Here is a 21,183-nt window from a genome sequence, read left to right as displayed (position 1 = left end):
GCGATTCGGATCCTCTACTTCTTCTTCTAAAGGCTACAAAGCCATCAGCTATCAAGTTTAATCGGCCCGGATTTAGTATTATAACAGAATGTTTGAGGCACTTGAAAATGTAGAAATGGACTGAAAGTTTCAACTGTTTGGAAATTCAATTAACGAGAAAGGAACCATAAACGCTAGTTATGGCACTCATTTTCAAGAACCCCATATAGAAGAAGCTGACGACACTATAAAATTTCGCTTATCATAAGATTCACATTATGTATAAATGAAAAGGACATCTTAATTAGTCAGTCAGTTAGTTGTCATATAATTAAACGTAAATTTTATTGTCGGGAATTTTCTAATTGTAAAGTAGTAAATAAAGTTTTTAAAAAATTGATTTTCCACCTTCGATGATTTATTTGGCGCAGTCAGTAGGATATTTCGGGTCGAACATATCGTATGTGCGATTTCGTTTTAACAATTTACCGAAATAAATTGAACACTTAGCTACATTTGTTGAATTATTGTGGAGGATATTTGTGCAGTGAGTTACCATATCTTTGGTCTCTTCCGTCCACTGAGGATCTGTTCAAGCCGCTAGGAACTATTCAACGAGATCTGGGACCCACATTGCCCAAAATCTGCGAATCCAGTCGTGAGTTCTCATAGCTAATAAGGCATGTTTAAAATCGTCCTTTAAGTTCTGTAAGTACAATTTATGAATTCTGAAGTAACTGTTAACGAACTAACTAATAATAAATTTAATAATTTATTATTTAAAACCACTACTGACTCTAACCCGACAAATTCAAGTGATACAGTAAATAATCAAATAGATTTGGAGGTACAATCTGATGTCAAATGGGAATATTCAAATTGTATTCCTGATTTTGACGGAAATCCAAATGACTTGAATAGATTTATTTCTGTTAGCGAATCACTCATAAGTAATTTCATTAATAGAACTAATCCTAAACCTTTTAAAAATAACTCGAGACCAATATATGATTTCAAACCTAATTATCAACCACCTATTCAAAATCAGTATAGAAATTTTAATTCGCCCAGTTCCAGTTCATAAACATTCAATTCTCGAATAATTTATTCATAAGACAGAACAACTTTCCTTCACAACCAATCCCAATAAATCAAAGAACTACACATCAAAATTTTACTAGAGCCTCACAAGTTTTCAACAGGCCCGATCAAAATATAAACGTCTTCAGGCCAAATCCGAACGCAAACTTACCTAAGCCAAGACCCATGTCCATTAGCACACGAGCTACCGCTCCAAATATCCAAAATCAACCAATATATAAAGGGCCGCCGCCATCTACAAACAATTTTAGACAATCTAAACAGCCGAACTATACTTCTGGAGAATTATATAACGTCGATATTCAAGAAAACTATGATCCCGAAAATTGGGAATATTTGAATAATAATTATGATGATTCTGATCATACTACTGATCAACTTTACCTAAATAATTCTAATTCTAATAATGACGATAGATTAAATAGAAACGAAAATTTTCGATAAGTGCCTCGGAAAATCCGCCTCTAAATAATAGTCCTAACATAATACCTTTTAATAATGCCAAATCAAGTGAATTACCTTATATCATTTTACCCGAATATAATCTAAAATTTCTCGGATACCGGATCAAATCGATCATTTATAAATCCCGACTTGGCTTTTAAATACTATTCTAGCGAAATTAAAAATGACCCTTTCAAAGTAACAACAGTATTCCAAAAGACTGCCCATAAATATCGAGCCGAAATTCCGGCCTCAAACATATTTAACCTCCTGAGTCCAATAAAATTAAAATTTTATCTTTTTAAATTTCATAAAGTTTTCGATGGATTTCGATTATTATTATTTCGGTTGTTGGATTAGATAATTTCAAGATATTACAAGCAAAACTACATTTCCAAGAAGGATTTCTTATCACTCCTAGTCAAATAAAACTACATTATCACGAAGTTAACGTTGACCTTAATCTTGTAACTGTATCTCCTAGATCGCAACAAGTTAAAATAAAAACAAGTGTCACTCATGGAGATATTATTGTACCTTATCAAAATTTTTATAACTGTGAAATTCCACAATGTCTTACTACTGCAAGAAGTGGATATGCTCTAACAACAACATTAAATAAATCTGACAGTACCGTATCATTAGATTTTTCAGAATCATTTCAAGTAGAAAGCTTTGACGAAAACGAATTAAAAAACATTGACCTAAATAATATTGACTCGTACAATACACCATTAGACCTTAATAAAATTATAACGGATCACATGAACAAAGAAGAAAAAGAAAAAATATTAAAACTTTGTCAAGAATATAGTGATATATTTTATAAAGAGGGCGAACCACTATCATTTACAAATAAAATTAAACATAACATGCGTACAACAGACGAAATACCCATATATTCAAAAACTTATCAGTACCCTTTCATACATAAGCAAGAAGTTACTAATCAAATTCAAAAAATGCTAAACTCTAATATTATAAGGCCTTCAAATTCACCCTGGTCTTCCCCTATATGGGCCGTAAGCAAAAAATTAGATGCCAGTAATCAACAAAAATGGAGGCTAGTCCTCGACTATAGGAAATTAAACGAGAAGACTATATATAGAGGATCGATACCCCCTACCAAATATTACATAACTACTTAATAAATTGGGCAGTTGTCAATACTTCTCTACAATTGACGTAGCTAGTGGGTTCCATCAAATCGAGATGGAAGAAAAGGACATTGAAAAAACAGCATTCAACAATGAAAATGGCCATTGGGAATTTCTGCTCATGCCTTTTGGATTGAAAAATGCCCCAGCAACGTTCTAACGTGTTACCGATAATATACTAAGAGGTATACAAAACGAGATGTGCCTTGTATACCTAGACGACATTATTGTGTATTCAACCTGCTTACAAGAACATTTAGAACGCTTTTAGAAGACTTTGCACGACTAACCAAACCTCCCAATAAACATTTTCTATAACTTATGGTGATTCCTAGTTATATAAAGACTATATAAAGGTAATGAAATTATATAAAAAGGTTACGAAGTTTTGTAAGATCACCTTTTAGTAACACAGTTATATTACGGTTTTATAAAATTTCTGTAACTTGTGGGTATATAAAGAAGTGGTATAACTGTTTCCAACACCATTTAATAAAACATGTAGTAACTGTTACCAATGTGTTTATAACAAATTTATATAAGGTTTTCCGTTACCTAAATTATATAACTATATACGCTCTGAGTTATATAATAGTGTTTCTAAACACAATTTAAAAAATTGGGGATCTTTAGTGTTTGTATATCCTATTAAAAAACTTTTGGTAACCAAGTTAGGGACAACCATTTCTTTTATATACATCGATTACCTTAAGTAAAATCAATTGCCCTTATATATATAAACTTATTACAGATGACGATTGAGAAAATGGCTGCCGGTGTCGATTGTCGAATAAGAATATATTATTAAGATACAAAGTTAATACTAACAGTACTAACACCAGTTGTTTGTGAGCAGTGAGCAGCAGCAGTGCAGTAATTTATTATTGTAAAATATCACTACGTTACGAAATTGGAAAAAAATAAAGCACAGCTCTGCGTTTCGGCGGAAAGTGACAAAAAATTTTAAACGAATCGTAGATTGTGTACCGGTAACTGCTACTGTTAGACAGATAAATAATGAATTTTTTCCGCCACCAGATATCCCTCAAATTACAGAACAAAATGATAGCAGCCCAACGCCAAAGACGGTAGAAAAGGATCTTCGTCCCTTGAATGACTGCACTACCGCCGAATGAAGACTTAAAAGTGGTTGACAGAACTTGCTGAGGATGATGATTTGTCTCCTCTCTCCGAGGAGGATTTAGAATGCACAAAAAATGAACAGTTAAGATATGATTTAAAAAAATGGGGTTGCGAATTTAACATAAGACATCGGGCTTTGAAGGAAGTGATAAGAATAATTAATAATCGTTTACCAAACATTTTACCGGTGGATCCGAGAACATTACTGGAGACTCCTACAAATATTCTACAAACAGTGGGCGATGGTTACTACTGGCATCAAGGTCTTGAATATTGTTTAGCCAAGCAGTGTTATCAGAGTCTGCAGACTTTTTCAGATATTTCAATCAACTTAAGTATGGATGGTTTGACAATTTACAAAAGTTCAAGGGACGAATTTTGGCCCATTTTATTTAACATTACTGAAATTCCTTTTTCTGATACAGGGCTGAGGCACCCAATCTGATTAGGGCCTCTAATTGCCGTCACATATTAATTTGGGAATAAGCCTTTTCTTTTGGACAGGGGGCCAGAAAAGAGTGCCATCCTTTTGCCAACTTGTGCCCCGGCCCTTTAGTTTGCACAATTTTAAAAGACATTTGAATGTCTTTTAAAATATTTAAAACTTATACTTAATACTCTTAATAGCAAACGTTTTATTTTTAGTTAAATTAAGGTTATGCCATATCATTTATATCAAACATGTGTTAAACCATTGTCAAACTTGAAATGTTCTTTAAAATTCAGCTGCTCGCACGTCAGATATTGAAAACGCGATGCGCGGGTTGCCTAACTTTAAGTATATAACAAAACTTTCAGTAACGTATGTTACTTTTAATTATATACGAGATCCTTGGAGGCTTTAAGTTTTATTTTAACACTACTAGTAACTCTAAACACTACTATATAACCTACAAAGTTATATATCATTACTATCGGTTATACAAGATCACAAGTGATTTTTAGGTTTCCATTATTTGTAAAATTACTATACAATGATTTCGCCATGATTGTTTACTCAAATGAAAAGGGACGATTTATTATGCCTTCAAAAAACGAAAATTAAACTTATTTGAACAACATGGATAAACGACACCACGATCGACAATACCCTACAAGACAATGACGATTTCTCAATGATAGTCAACATTGAAGAAACAATTGCAGAAGACAACATTCAGAAAAACTCTAGCGACCAACAAAATAAAGATGTAACTGATAGCAGAGATACAATACATTCGAATTATGATGAAAATTCAATTATAGGCATACCGTCGATTGAATGTGCTGTTAATTATGGTAAAAATCAAATATTCCTTAAATCAGTTTTACATTCACCCACAAAATAAAAAAGAATCGTTTTATTTGACAATAAACACCGGTTCTTAGTTCAGTTATCTAAAAATAATTTTGAAAACGATGTAATCAATCTTATTAAAGAATATATAATTCGAAGATCTGGCCTTTACGAACCATTCTCAGCTTGCTTGGAAAAATATTTCAAGTCATCATTCATAAAACTGAAAAAATGTTCCAAATTACTAGATGTCACAAACAAGGACGATATCAAAGAAATAATAAAAAATTATCACGAAAGTAAATCAAATCACCGTAGAATTAATGAAACCCTTCAAAGAATCAAAGAAAAGTATTATTGGCCGGAAATGAAAACATGTATTCAAATATATATTAACGAGTGTGAAATATGCCAACAATGCAAATATGATAGGCATAACGTAAATTTGAAAATGAATTTGACACCGACAGCGAATAAACCATTCGAAATCATCCACATCATTTTTGAAAACTCAAAATTTTTAACGACAGTTGATAGTTTTTCTAAATATTCCCGAGCATACCATTTAAATGCACTTTCTGTCACAGAAATAGCGAACAAATTGATAAAATACTTTTCCCATCACGGTATACCAAATGAAATTATTTGCGATAATAGCACGGAATTTAAAAATAAACAGTCATTACAGAATTACTAGGATTACATAAAATTATCATCATCATAAAATCATTTTTGCTCCCCTGATCACCCTCAATCGAACGGAATTATAGAACGATTTCATTCAACGAGCATTTAAGACTATTAAATTCAGAAGGATTCTCCAACACACCTATAGAAACTAAAATGACAAATGCTATAATAGCATATAATAATACATTACATTCGGCTACTAAATTGAAACCAATGGATATAATGGACATGTTACTGACAATGATTCATTCGATACCGCGATCGATAAACTTCTAATCAATGACTATGTTAATAAACATAAAGAACGTTCTAAATTATTGTATGCCAATATCAATGCTGATTTATCTAATCAAAAATATAATCGTTTAGAAATAATAAATAAAAATCGAGAAAGTCCTGAAATATTTGTAGCAAACCAAAAGATTTTTATAAAAAAGAAAAAGAGACAGAAAAACACAAACAAATTTCATAAGCCGGTTAGTATCAAATCAGTAAATACCAATCGCAAAGTAGTCTCGGCGGCAAAACATGGAAAAATTCACATGAGTAACATAAAACGGCCTTTAAAAAGAATATATTCATTTGACAGGTAATTATCATTTCAGGTTACCCGGAATCCTCGGATTCAAAGAAATAATTACACTTAGAAACCTCTTAGAAACTCTGGTCTACTATCCGTGAAACTTGGCATCGTAAAAGTAACCGAACTCAATATTTTATTATTATGATATAAATCCCATAGTTATACAATTTCAAAATTTAAAAAATAAGCAAATACAAATTTTTGATACTGCAATCAGAAACAAAATTTGTCAAAAGGAAATAACTAATCACAAAAATTTCTTAAAATTTGCGGAAAGAAAAATAGAAACACAATTAGCAGAATTACTACCTCATGAAAACAGAACCAAACGAGGGTTGATCAATGGCCTCGGTTCAATTTTCAAAACTATTAGTGGAAACTTAGACTCTAATGACCGAGAACGTTACGACACCCTTATTAAACAACTTCAACAAAACCAAAATCAATTAAGTGATAAAATAAAAACCCAAAATTCCGTAGCAATATCTCTAATAGACAATTTCAATAAGAGTATTCAACAAATAAACCTAAATCAATTTATATCACAACGCAAATTGGAAACAATCAATCTAGCTTTGAGACCAATACCTTCATAAGAGACGTAATCTTCTAAATCTTGAATTTATACGAAATATTAAATTCAATATTACAAGATATAGAAAATTCGGTATCATTTGCTTGGATCATGCACCCAAGTATAATAAATTGTTCAAACTTTTATAAAGACTATACAGTAATTTCAATAAAGATCGATTGCCTATAAAACTAAAAATAAACAATATCCCAATTTTTGAAAATTTAATTAAAGTCTCTTATTACATAAGAAACAACAAAATCACATATATTTTACATGTACCTGTAACCTATGTTTTTGATTTCGAGCTTTATCATTTGTATCCCATACCAATTCAGAGTGAGTCAGTTGAAGGTTATCATTCTTCAAAATAAATTTTTATTAAAAAATGTATTGTACTACAAACTTTTGGATGAACCATGCGTAAAATTAGCTAGACAAGAATATATGTGTCAAGAGGTGAACCTACAACGAGTTGACTCCAACAGTCCATGCGAAGTTCAACTTCTAAATCTCAAGACCTCTTCCACCTGCCATCAGATGCTCCTAAATAACTCTCAAATATTATCAAAAAGACTCGAAGAATCAAACCAGTGGATAATCGTCCTTCCCAAGAACACAAACATCAGATTAAGCTGCCATCAACAAGAAGAAATCCTCAACTACATTGGTACCTACCTAGCCACTATCCCGGCATCCTGTCAAATTATCACGAACTCCGAAGCTATAATAGATAATGGACCCATAGAAGCTGAAAGCCAACCCATTTTTATCCAAAGATTGTACATATCCAATCATGAATATGTCATTAACAAGATTCCTAATTTTAGCCTTCCAAAAATAGACCTAGATGACCTCAACACCCTTCGAGAAAGAATTTTCAGAAATACTCCAATTTTTAAGCACTTGGACGATAATAATTTACTGTCTCCTAATCCTTCTATATTTATACTGGGCCCTTAAAATAATTCGACGCAAGAAACCAATCCAAGAAAATCAATCCGAAGATGTTCACCTTCCTTAGCTGCACCCTACGGAAGCTGAAACTTCAGGAAGGAGGAGTTATGGCAGGAGTTCTATATGGAACCCCATATAGAAGAAGCTGACGACACTATAAAATTTCGCTTATCATAACATTCACATTATGTATAAATAAAAAGGACATCTTAGTTAGTCAGTCAATTAGTTGTCATATAATTAAATGTAAATTTTATTGTCGGAGCTACAAAAAACAGCATCGATTTGGTACACGGCGTTTGAGTTCGTGAACTGTAAGAAAATACTTAGTACATCCCCGAATGGCATTTCTGACTGTTCGTTCAGGCCGCAAAAGATAATTACAGCCAGTTTTCCACGACGAAAAATGTGCCGGAAAAACTGATGAGGTACACGCGTGAAAATTGATGCATGCTAATGTGAGAACCTCAACTAAGAGCGGTACACTAATGCCAGAAATGAAAAAGGTTGGGAAACCCTCGCCAGACGCGACTCAAAGATTCGGAAAATCCCTACGAAAAAACCGACAAAGTACGCGCGTAAAATTTTTTTCACATGAATTTGGGGACCTTAACTAAGAGCGATGCATTAATGCCAGAAACGGGATCGGTCGGAAAGCCCTCGCCAGAAGCGATCCAAAGTTCGGGAAAATCAGTCAAAAAAAAAACGACATGGTACACGCGTGAAAATTTTTTTGCGCTTCTAGGGACCCCAACTAAGAACGGCAAAACAGTGCCAAAAATGTATCTGGTCGGAAAACCTTTTAGTTTCTGGCGTACCGCGCAGCCGGCCGCAACTTGTCTTTACAGCGCGATAACGCGCGTACGTAACGCGCGTGATTTTAATTTCAACTGCGGCTGGGGCAAGTATGTAAGCTAATAATTAAAATGAAGCCATATGAAAAAGCGAGATTATTAGCAGCCATTATAGGAACATTTTAAACCTTTTTTTTTGACAACGCTGCAATTTGAATAAAAAAGTACGTTGTTGATTTCAACATATGACGTTACTTTGAAGTAAAATTCTCACGGATTTTCCGTGCTCTCTCGCAGGTATATAATTGTATACTACCCTCCCGAAAAATTTGGGTCCGAGCAAGTCACTTTTTTCGGCACGGGCCTCACACTATGACCTTGGAGGGAGAGCAGATGCTGCTTAACTCCGGCGCTGTTAGTCGGTGACTAACGGTCGGAGTAGAGTGTTGTATCTTTCGTTCGTTTTATTTCTTCCATCATGATTTCGAGTAATTCTCCAAAGAAATTAAAGTGTTTTTTAATTAATGATTGCGAAGTGAAAAGTATGAGGGATAAAAAAAACTCTCCAATTATAAAATTTACGGTTGAATCTTTAGAAAAATGCCGTAAGTATAGATTTGACGTCGGCTCACGTGGACACTTACGGTTATCACAGTATTTGCTACAAAAATGTTACTGCTCTATCGAGTAGTCAGTATGAAAGAAGTGAAAAAGTGAAGCCGTATCGCTGGAGAAGTTCTCAATCAGCTTCCCGCTCAAACTCCCCTATGGTGGATGATGATCAAGCTGAAGCAGGAACTAGTAAATCCTCAACGTCTACGACTAACAGGTAATTGAAGATTTTTTTATTTGCCTAATAGTACAAACTTCCCAAAAAAAAGTATTCAATACGAGTTATATGCTGACATTTTTTGTAAAATGAACAATTTTAATCGTATGAAATTTATTTGATATTTCGATTAATAATTTGTAATGGAAATATCTATTATGTGGGAAAACCGATGATTTACAGTAGCAGAACATTTGATACGTTTGCTAAAATATTGTACCCACGATGGAAATTTTCTGTTGGCGTCACTTCCCCCCGATTTTTCGGTAAGGATCGGCTAGGCAAGCGACCGAAAGTGAAAGTGCTCTTTAGTAAAAAGGGGCGGGAGCGGTAGGCTTTATAGTTTGGGTTTCGACTCGAGAGCGATTGGGGACGCAGGTAGCAAAACTGTCTAGAAAGACACAGCTTGTTCAAATTACCAAGTGGGTACTTGAACAGTTCATTTTCTTTTTCAGAGACCAACAGCCGACAATTGCTGATGTCGTACAAGATCGTGAAGAAGAAAAGAGGTTAGAAAATAGTTTATAAAATTTTTTTTTGCATGCGGTGGAGTCCATTTTGTTGGTGTAAAATGCTAATAAACAATTGCACTTTTAGACATTTTTACTAAAAATCGTTATTTTTCAAATCTGACAACACCAATCAATTTTGTGGAAAAGATAATGAAGGAAACAAACGTAACACTTTTATGTTAGAGCCTATTTAGTGTAAAACAGGGATAAACATTTACATGATGAAAAATGATATAAATGTTTATCCCCTTTTTAAACTAACAAAATGGGCTCTAACATAAAAGTGTTACATTCCAAAAAAGTGACTTTTGGTATAATTTGTCTAAATAACTTTTTATAAAAAATTTTAAATGACTAAAGAAAAAACAGAGGCAATTTTTTTCCCAATTTGCCTATGAATGGAATAGATAATTTGATGTTATCTTATCCAGTTTCGGCCAGGGTCTTAATGGGTTAATACATTACGCATGTCTTGATTATCATCAACATGATTCTTATTTTCTATCTTTATTTTCAATAATACGTTTGAATGAATACTTTTCGTTCAAACACACAATTTTTTCATCATGTTATTTAACAATCCTATAGAAAAAATTTCAATAAATGTTTACAATAGCTAATTAATTAAAAGCGTTCTACCTTGTTGAATGATTATTGAAATGTTTGTTAAGTCATGCTTTTTGTTTTAAGTTATTTAATGAATTTATCAAATGAGCTTTTATTGTGAAAAAAGTGTACGCAAAAACTTTTATTTCTGACAATTTTTTTTATTTGTATTTTAGCAATGACAAAGATGATAATGAGCCGCAAGGTGATGTTCTCATTGGCGAGGATGGAAAAGTCGTAGAACATGGGTGCGTATTTTGCGGTAAATTGCGAAAGCGAGTGCACGGTAAACGCGTTAAGATTAGTGTGTCACAGACCCAAGCATTCAAAGATAAAATCATAGCATATGCCAAGGAAATTAACGATCAAAAAATGATAGAATATGTAAATGGTCTAAATGATGATGATCCCATATTTTTTCACGTAACGTGCAGAACTGCATATTATAAATCGCATACTCTTGCGCCAACAAAAGCTTCGTATGGCGAATGGCACGTTTCTCGAGAAATTTATGCGCGAGTTTATGATGAAATTTTTTTGTTGGTTTCGGAAAAATTTATTAAGAATAGAGGACTCATTTTATTACCATATTTAGTCAATTGCGCTGAGACAGAATACAAAGCTGCTTTCGGAACATTTGATCAAATTTTCACCGCTTACAAATTGGAAAGTAAATTAGTTGCACAGTTTGGATCTGAAATCAAAATATTTACCGTTGCTAAAGAAAAACTGAAAATAATTGCGAGTGCAGATAGGATTGAAATAGCTAATAAACAAAGTAACACAGTTAGTTAAATCTGAACGTATTTTAGAGTTGAGTTTACAAATCAGAAAAGAAATTTATTCCATAGAAAAAAAACACTCCCAAAAGATATCTCAGCTACTGATGTTATCAACGGTGAGTGCTTAACTATTCCGCCTGGATTGTATCAATTAGTACAAGGCATCATTTGTGGTAGCGATCCCAGATCCGTCAAAAGCGAAAATATGAAAAGGAAAGTCAAGTCAGTGTGCTATGCTTGAATTTATAAAGCAACCCATGGAGGGATTAAACCCTGGAAACATTTATGTTTATGAGTAGCCTTAAAAAGTATGACAAGTAGTCGTAATGTTGTAGATCTGTTAAATAAATTTGGACATTACAGTAGCTATCACATTGTGGAGCAACTAGGAACCGAAGCAACGTATGCTTCAATTAATCGATCTGTCATTTGCCCGGATGATATTGAATTGCGAATAGGGGTGTCATTTGATAATTTTGATCGCTTTACAGAAACTAGTAGTAGAAAAGATACTTTGCACGATACAGTAGGAATAATATATCAAAATGTTTTCGATAATAACAACTACGAAATAAGGGAATTTTGATAGCGATTGCGATAATTCGGCCGTTAATTTGAATAATAGTGATACTAACACCCTTGACCTTGAACCAGTGACATCGCCTCTTATGAAAAGACGTCGGTTTGAGGGTGTAGATACCCCAATCGATGATTATATATGAAAACCAAAAATACAAGCTAATTTGTTACCGGTTGACGATGAGTTGAGAACGGTCAATGATACATCTCACAAATTTGCACGTATGCTAGATAAATGCTGGGTTATTTCAAAATTTTATGAAGTACCTGGAACGCCCGTGTGGGTTGGATTTAACAGTCTAGTTGTTATTGATGACACCATCAAACAGAAAGTATCCTATTTAACGCCAATTAACGAGTCACCAACACAACGAAGGGTCGTTGCAGCAACGCTCAAAATGAGTGAACAACTAGCTAGAGAATGTAAACAACCGGAAATTCAAGTTTCGTACGACTTGGCAATAGCTAAAGTGACTTATCAAATTCAAGCTGATGAAAAATTCAAATCAATTTTACTCACTCAAATAACCCTAAAGTACCAAAAGTTATTTATTTATCTTGGTGCATTTCACATACAGTGTGCTTATTTCAAGGCTACCGGAAAATTTATCGATGACTGTGGCTTAACGCATGTCATGGTAGAAAGAGACTTGTTAGCTTCTGGGTCTGTGAGTGGATTTTTGAGCGGGAAACATTTCAATTGTTGCAAAAAGCTGCATCCGATTGCTGCTTTAGCAATTCAAATTTTACATTTTGAGTTTCATTAAACTTCATGACATGCAAATTAGCGATCAGCTCATGATATTAATCGTCAACTTGAAATCTAAAAAAATAGACAAAAACTTCTTTGCTAATACAGCACATGCTGAATTAAATGACTTGATAAATCAGTATGAACAGTACGTAGAAAAAACTCTCGACGGTAAATACGGTTTAACTCCAAAATTTTAGTTAAAGTATTCGTATGGGTGATTTTGATATGTACAAAATTATGATTAACAAACTCGCTGATTTATTTTTTGTGTTCAACCAAGTTAATTATTGTCGATGGATTCTTTGGTACCTCGATTAACTTTTGGAAGTTTCACAAACTCATCCTTATATAGCCTACCAACTGCGAAAAGGCTTTTTTTGTATTAAATGTACCGATAAGTCATTTTCACGAATGCCTATTGATTGAAATCTCGAGTAAACTTACAATGCTGATGCAGGTAGACGGCTAACAGGAATCAATTGCTTTACAAATTCAATAAGCGCTCTAAATGGTCTAAATCTCATTGTTTTCGATCAACATTGACTACGCATGTTCATACTGAATCTGGTCTTAAAAAAAATCAAGATACGACAGCCGATTTAGAACCTCATAACATTATCAAAAGCACTGCCAGGGTAAAAAAGTTAGTTGATACTATAAAAAAGAACTATAACTTCTATCCTGAAATCGACAAAACTTTACTTTATAACATCAGTACAGGGAGACCAGCTTCAGCCGAGATAGCTAATTTTCTTTCAAATGTAAATGTTTTGGGTACTAATTTAAAAAATGATTTCATTAAGGAATGTTCTGAGTGACCGGATCGTTTTGAAAAAGCAATCAAATTGAATAAAATTTTAAATTTCGTATATGGAAATACGAAACAGACTGTGAAAGTTTATGATAAAGAAAAGTCTAAAAAATGCAGAGAGATTTATTCGGTAGAATATTAGTGATTTCCTTGAAACATGAACCGGACGTTCCTAAAATTATGACATTTCCATTGACTCCACTGCCAAATTGTTTTTGTCATTTGGACGGATCGATTTACTCAACAGCAAAAAGCAAGCTTTTACATCGTATTGTAGGACCAGACGATTCAAGTACTAAAACTAATTATACATGTGATGTTATGATTATTGACGGATTTTTTTATCTGTATACTCTACGAGAAACTGACATTACATATGCTAAAATATCAACAAGTATTTTGAAAAAGCTCGTCGCCATGAAAGCTCATAAAATTCATCTGGTATTTGATCAATATTTATTGCCACCAATTAAAGAGTATGAAAGAAACAAAAGAGGTATTTCATCAGACCATCAATACTTAATAACAGGGGACATGAGATTAAAATCCGCTCTGTCGACAGAACTGCGCGAAACTAACTTCAAGAAAGCTTTTGTACAATTTTTAATACGACATTGGCAACAGGCCGAAATGGCAGTCTTTTTCGAAAGTAAAACAGTTTTCATAAATTACGATGAATGTCACGAGTTTAAGCAAGAAACTGGAAATGATGGTCTACAGTCGGTTAAACATTCTATTAACGCTTTGTTCACGGCACCTAGACATGAAGAAGCTGATACTAGAATAGTTCACACAGTTTGCAATCTCGATGAAAGTGGAAAAGTAACAGTTAAATGCGATGACACCGATATCTTTATTATTTTGCTTGGAAATATGCACAAATTGAACTTTGAATTAGAAATCAGTTTGTTATTTGGCGATTCCGATAATATGAGATTTATTGACGTGACTCGTATGTACGCTGAATTAGGACAAAAATTATGTAAAGCACTTCCGGCTTTCCATGCTTTCACGGGTTGCAACTATAATCCGTCGTTTTACAAAAAAGCAAAGATACGGCCTTATTCTCTTTTGTACAAATCAGAATCATTTCAAGTTGCTATTTGTAATATGACTGACGAATCTATGGACCGTAAAAACGTGTTTTCTGAAATTGAGAAATTTATATGTTGCATGTTCTCTCAGCCAAAGAGTACAATTACAGTTGATTCAGCTCGACATGCAATATTTATGAAAAAATTTGATTTTAAAAATACTGATGAATGTTTCGCAAAATTAAATGCTAAAAACATTGATTCAACGATGATGCCACCTTGCCAAAGAGAACTATACCAACAATTCCTACGGTCACATTATATTGCTGCTGTATGGGGAAATGTCGAAAAGAAAATTCCAACAGAGCTGAAACCTGATGAATGTGGCTGGAAGAAAGAAAACAATGGCCGGCGCGTATCGAAGATATTATTATAGAAAAAGTTGCAGAAAGTAATGGTACATAATTTTTTCTATCACTTCATTCTCCTTTTTTTTAACGCGTTATTCAAGGTATTTTTCATTTACAGATGAGACATCTGAGGGTGCAGATGAAGAGACAAACAAAAGTAACATACAAGATGAAGAAACCGACAACGAATTTGATGCGGAGAGTGATACTGATGACAGCGAGTGTGACGTGGAGAGTGAGGCAGATGATACAGATGAATGAATTAAAGTGATGTCATACCGATTGCGTAATTTTTACTATCAATGCGCAAAAACCAGCGGCGATTCTGTAAAGAAAATGAAGCAGGAATATTCATTCTGTATTATAGTTGTATTTTTAGGATTTTTATAATTAAGTATATATTTTTGGTATTGAAAAGCATTATTTATTTGATTTATGATTCTCCTGTATCTATAGCTATAATTTATTATCAATCAAGAAAATTCATAAATCTTTTCTTTCCATGCTGAGTGTTTAGTATATAATCTTCTATTTTATTTTTAATATACATACGCAGTTCAAAATTTGATTTTATACAAACATACATTCATTTAAGACAAGTAAGAAATTGAAAATTAAATACGCGCGTTACGTTCGCGCGTTATCGCGCTGTAAAGACGAGTTGCGGCCGGCTGCGCGGTACGCCAAAAACTGGGAAAGCGGCTTGAAATCGGACGCGCTACGAAAAATTAAATAACTCAGCGAATTTGCAGCGTATCGCGATAATTTTTTTTATTTGGGGTAGAAAAAAACGATATTTCTAGTGTGTCAATGAAAAACCTCTGGACTATAACGACTTTGAATGCTATCGATTTTAAATTTACGTCGACCTTATTTAATTTTTTTAAAAGGTTTTCCGACCAGATACATATCTGGCACTGTTTTGCCGTTCTTAGTTGGGGTCCCTAGAAGCGCAAAAAAAATTTTCACGCGTGTACCATGTCGTTTTTTTTGACTGATTTTCCCGAACCTTGGATCGCTTCTGGCGAGGGTTTTCCGACCGATCCCGTTTCTGGCATTAATGCATCGCTCTTAGTTAAGGTCCCCAAATGCATGTGAAAAAAATTTCACGCGTGTACCTTGTCGGTTTTTTCGTAGGGATTTTCCGAATCTTTGAGTCGCGTCTGGCGAGGGTTTCCCAACCTTTTTCATTTCTGGCATTAGTATACCGCTCTTAGTTGAGGTTCTCACATTAGCATGCATCAATTTTCACGCGTGTACCTCATCAGTTTTTCCGGCACATTTTTCGTCGTGGAAAACTGGCAGTAATTATCTTTTGCGGCCTGAACGAACAGCCAGAAATGCCATTCGGGGACGTACTAAGTATTTTCTTACAGTTCACGAACTCAAACGCCGTGTACCAAATCGATGCTGTTTTTTATAGCTAGCTCCCCGTCTATAAGTGTAAAGTAGTAAATAAAGTTTTTAAACAATTGATTTTCCACTTAAGGTGATTTATTTCGCTATTCGAAATATTGAACAAATTATGGATAGAACTATTTGATAAATAATTGTAAAATATATGAGCTATGTCTTGATTTTCACTAAATGAACTTAATCCGAAGACACTTTGTTGATTTTGTGTAAGAACACCAGTGTAGCTCAGTAGTTGGAACGAATTTTTTGAATAATGAAAATTTCTTTTCTGTACAATTTGGATGACGAAGAAACCATTCAAGACAATGAGAATAACTAGTTAATTTTTCCACTCGGATAGAAATAGAAGGATTTGTTGAGAGTTTTATTAAAAATTAACGATATGGTTTCTAGGGTATATATTACGAAGATAATCAATCATGAAGTATGTAATGAGCTCCAATCTAAGACAAAAATATCTTTTTTACATAATAGAATGAAATTAAATTGTTAACATTGTTAATGGCGGATTAATAAAATTATTGGAAGCTAGGGAAATATTTCAGTTTAGGATCGCAATTTGGGCTAATTTGTGAATACATTAATTTTATATTCTTGCTAATTTTAGCAGAAAGTTATTGAGTTTACTCAATTCTAGTACAATAATGAAATAATATACTTATTTTATTTTTTCAATATGTTTCGTACTGAATGTATCCAAAAATTACTTATTTTTTTAGCAACGGTCAAACCACACAGAATACACCGGTTCTAGTCAGATTAAGATATATGGTTCATCTTTATGTCTTAGACGTGCTGTCTCAAATCAATCATCGAACTTAATTATCTGATAAGCTCAGGAAATAGCATGCAAATAAAAAAGGGTATGTTTTTAAGTCAAAAACTTGTATTTATGAGAAAATAATTTGAAAAAAATATGTTTTTCATAAACTAGTGCCGTTTTATTGTTATAAGCAAGGTACTAACAACATGAATGCAAACATCTGGGGGGGAACTCATATTAAATGAATATATAACGAATATAAACTAAGTAAGATTACAATAATAGAAATAAATTGTATAGCATTGGTATTTCAATATAAATGATAAACAGAAACAATTTTTTGTAAATTGGAAGCACAAATTGAATAAAATCTAGAGATGTGTGTATAAACCAATCTAAATTAAAATTATATCCAACTCTAACTAAACCCTCAAATGGCCAGATTAGTGGAATAGACACTTTTTAGCACGTAACTAACTCACCCTACCTTATTCTGACGAGAAATTCTGATGAAAATTTTGAATCAGATCCCTCTTACATATGGGGCTCATATTTGGCGGAGGTACTTAAACAGGTATAAGGTAACCCCCTGTATATTGATCTGCCGCGCTTCAGTAAATATGTGGCGGTCAATTTATGCTAGTGCTTTATGTATCTTTTAAGAATTTTATGTAGGGGAGAGAGAAGGAATTATCTTCAATAAAAGAGAAGTTGAAAAAGTATACAGATGTATATGATAAATAACAGTTCAAAAACTTTCTAGTCTAGACAAAGGGTGTGGAGTGATTTTATTTCGTATTATTATTATCATAATATTTGGCGTTTTCCTTCAAATTTATCAGGATACAAGAGACAATTTTACGCCAACTGACTGTACAATGATTTGTGAAAAACACTCCACCATGGAAAACTTTGAATTCAATTTACTTGAGAATAGGGTTTTGAAAGCAGGAAAAGTTCTTCCTTCAAATTTATCAGGATACTTATGTGGCAACATTCTTATTCAACGCAATTCTAGGAGCACTTTCAATACTTACTCCATCTGTCTACCCACCATAAAGTATTTTTAGTTGTAAAATACCCATGAACTACGCTTGTATTATTAATCTGTTCCTGTTCCACTTCACAATGAAGTTAAGCACTTTGTTTTTCAGTAAATTGTGGAAAGTTTATCTAACTGGCAGACTGAAATAACATGGACTACATTATTAATCAAAACGGCACTTTAGAAACCAATTAGTCTTCACCACAGGATTAATACTATCATATCATTATTCCAAATTATTTACAAATTTAAACAAAAGAAATTCAAGTTTAGAAAAGATAAAAATTCGGATTTAAATTTCAAGTTTGAAAATCCTTAAATAAAGCAAGACAAAATATACTAGGTCATAATCACTCTATTCAGTTAGGAAAAGTCAAGATCAAGTTGTAATTCTGAATATCGCAAGATAAGGCAAATTCTATTTCATTATAAGAAATCTCTAAACTCAGATTAGTTAAATTCAAGACAAAAATAGTAAGATGAATTTAACTAATGAGAAGGAAGATTATATTTCAATTTGAGGTAAGATGTGATATAATAAACATTTATATAAAATAAATCTGTAAAGAAAAGAGAGAATTTTGATTGATTAATCTATGGATTTTAAAAATTTTAAGGTAAAATCAATTAATTTATAAACATATTCAAAATATACAAGATAAAAGATAAGGATGGTTTACAAGGTAAGATAAATTAATGGATTCATGATCTAGATGCAAGGTAGATATAATTCTTTCAAACGCAACGTAACGGTTAATACTTTAATACTGACCTTAGTCCATGTCCCTTGGTACTACTGTGATTCTCTCATAGGTGTCTCCAGACTGGATGAATGACGGCAGCATAGTGAGGCTAAGAACCAAAACATGGAGGTAACAGTGTAAAATACCTTCAGAACAAGACATCAACCGTAGGTAAATAGCTTTTAGAACAAACAGGACAGGAATTACCACTCCGGTACGTGGGAACGGGATTGTATCAAGCCCGTCGGTGGACCCTAAATAATCATACAAATTTCACTTAGGCATGAAACAAAATAAAGAAAATCTATATTCACCTTATAACAGGTACATGAGGTTCCAATCACCACAAGACATATTCGGATTCAGAGAAATAATATTAACGCACATTCTCACAATCCAGTGAAAGAAATTATTTAAACCATCATCCAACCATAAATTGATGGAGATGATTTAGTTAAAAAACGACTTTTGAAAAATGAAGACAAGAGGCAAGGACCTTTTTCATTCCTTCTCCAAAAAAGTGACCAATATTTGGAAGTTACCAAAAATGACAAATAACCAGACCAAAGTTCAGAGTCGTTTCTTAACGAGCATCAATCAAATTGTGTCATCACAATTTATCACATATTAATTTGAAAAGAGAATATATTACAATGGAGCAAACCTGATTACCATAAAATAACTAAGGCGAAAATATATAAGAATGTATTAATGGAATGAATTGAATTAAAGTAATTACAAATTAATAATCCGGTAGTGCACAATTATTATACTCTAGACTCTCTAGAGTGAAGTCAGACATGTACCCAGATATGTCGCGGAAATTTGCCTAACAAACAACACAGACTAAAAGTCAAACAGGTGTTTGAATGCCATTCGGATATAAATAAATACCTTTTAAAGGTACAATTCCAGAGAATAGTTCAATTTCAAACTGTTTTCAAAGGGAAATTCGGAAAATGAACTATAGAAATAGAAAGAAGGATTATCAGGCTATTGAATACCAAAAAGATTATAGTGAAATCTAGGAATTGTGCTATATACATGGCTGTCAAGTTAAAGTTTACTTTACAACATATTAAAAATAAAGTAAAATTTAATAAATAAGACAAAAATGCAAATTAAATATCAGGTAATGAATAATACTATTAGGAAAATGAGAACAAAATGTTTTGATAAAAGGTAGGTTCTAAATAAATAAGATAAATATGTAATACAAAGCTTGGGACAAAACAAAGAGAAAATCATGAAAACGCTGCACATTCCCTCTTCAAATTAAAAAAAAATAGTATGAAATGAAAGAAAGAAAATAAGTAGGTAGAAACGAAAACAATCAGCTGTTTGCACAAGCTAGAATGATTTATTCACAATTTAAAGGGGCGGACATAAATTAGATTTTGCAACAAAAAAAAATCGAGAAAGTGATCAGAGTGAAAATCTTTTATACATCATCCACCAATTTATAATAACCAAATCTCATATTCAAAGAGCCCAAAAGTGAAAACTACAATTAGATTGATTAGATAAAACTTTATTTCAGTGTCAGAATTTATCACCGGGTTTAAATGTCTTCTGAGATTGTAGGTTTTAACATTTCGTTCATAAGCTTTATGTAATTTTAGAAACAGTGAAAATCATTTCTTTGTATGGAATGAGGAAACATTCTTAGCTTGATTCTGATTAACTAAAGTAACGGTCCAATTTATAATTGCAGAAATAGGGGAAGTTATAAAAAAAAACACGAGAGATAGAGGAGCACAAGAATAAATTCTCCTCAATCTTCAAATGAAAAAATTTTAAAAAGATCTCAATTCTTAATTGATTGTTTTATTTATATTTATATATTACTAAATATGCATTTTTTTAACTTTTTATTTCTTCAACCTTTTTATATGTTTTTTCGTGATACATCTTGATTTTCTTTTCTATGAGTATCAGTTTGTAATAACATGTTAGATTTGAAATGTGGACCTACTTCCGTCAATTTGCGAAGTTATGTTAATTAATAGATCACCTGCATCATGAATATCCAAATAAAGATAAAATCAAAGTACAAATAGTTTATAGCTTTCTCCTTTGTATATGAACTATTAGAAGAATTTTTAAATATTTATAATTGAATGAATGTTTAATCATAGGAAAAGAAAGTTTCTAGAAATGGTTTACAAACAGGGAACAAGAAAGCTATCAATGAAAAAATT

General features: G+C 32.8%; 2 protein-coding genes across 2 annotated transcripts in view; one reads left to right on the top strand and one right to left on the bottom strand.

Moving 5' to 3' along the window:
• Nucleotides 1-19,637, bottom strand: part of LOC130897282 (uncharacterized) — a 65,371-nt gene extending 45,734 nt beyond the window's left edge. Inside the window, exons 1-2 of the mRNA XM_057806054.1 lie at nt 19,297-19,637; nt 19,012-19,236 (exon numbers count right to left, since the gene is read on the bottom strand). The gene's annotated coding sequence lies outside the window, so the exon portion shown is untranslated. The remainder of the gene's footprint in view (nt 1-19,011; nt 19,237-19,296) is intronic.
• On the top strand, nt 701-1,524 carry LOC130897429 (GATA zinc finger domain-containing protein 15-like). The gene is made up of 2 exons (XM_057806270.1): nt 701-1,026; nt 1,095-1,524. Exons 1-2 carry the CDS (start codon nt 701-703, stop codon nt 1,522-1,524), a joined length of 756 nt encoding a protein of 251 aa, XP_057662253.1.
• Nucleotides 19,638-21,183: the final 1,546 nt, after the last annotated feature.

This window comes from Diorhabda carinulata, chromosome 8 (assembly GCF_026250575.1).
Source record: "Diorhabda carinulata isolate Delta chromosome 8, icDioCari1.1, whole genome shotgun sequence".
Classification (NCBI taxonomy): Eukaryota; Metazoa; Arthropoda; class Insecta; order Coleoptera; family Chrysomelidae; genus Diorhabda; species Diorhabda carinulata.
This window is presented reverse-complemented; position numbering and strand designations above follow the sequence as displayed.

Coding starts and splice junctions, on each gene's coding strand:
- LOC130897429 (XM_057806270.1), top strand. CDS start 701: ATGAATTCTGAAGTAACTGTTAACGAACTAACTAATAATAAATTTAAT. Junction 1,027..1,094: donor CAACCACCTATTCAAAATCA/GTATAGAAATTT, acceptor TTTATTCATAAG/ACAGAACAACTTTCCTTCAC.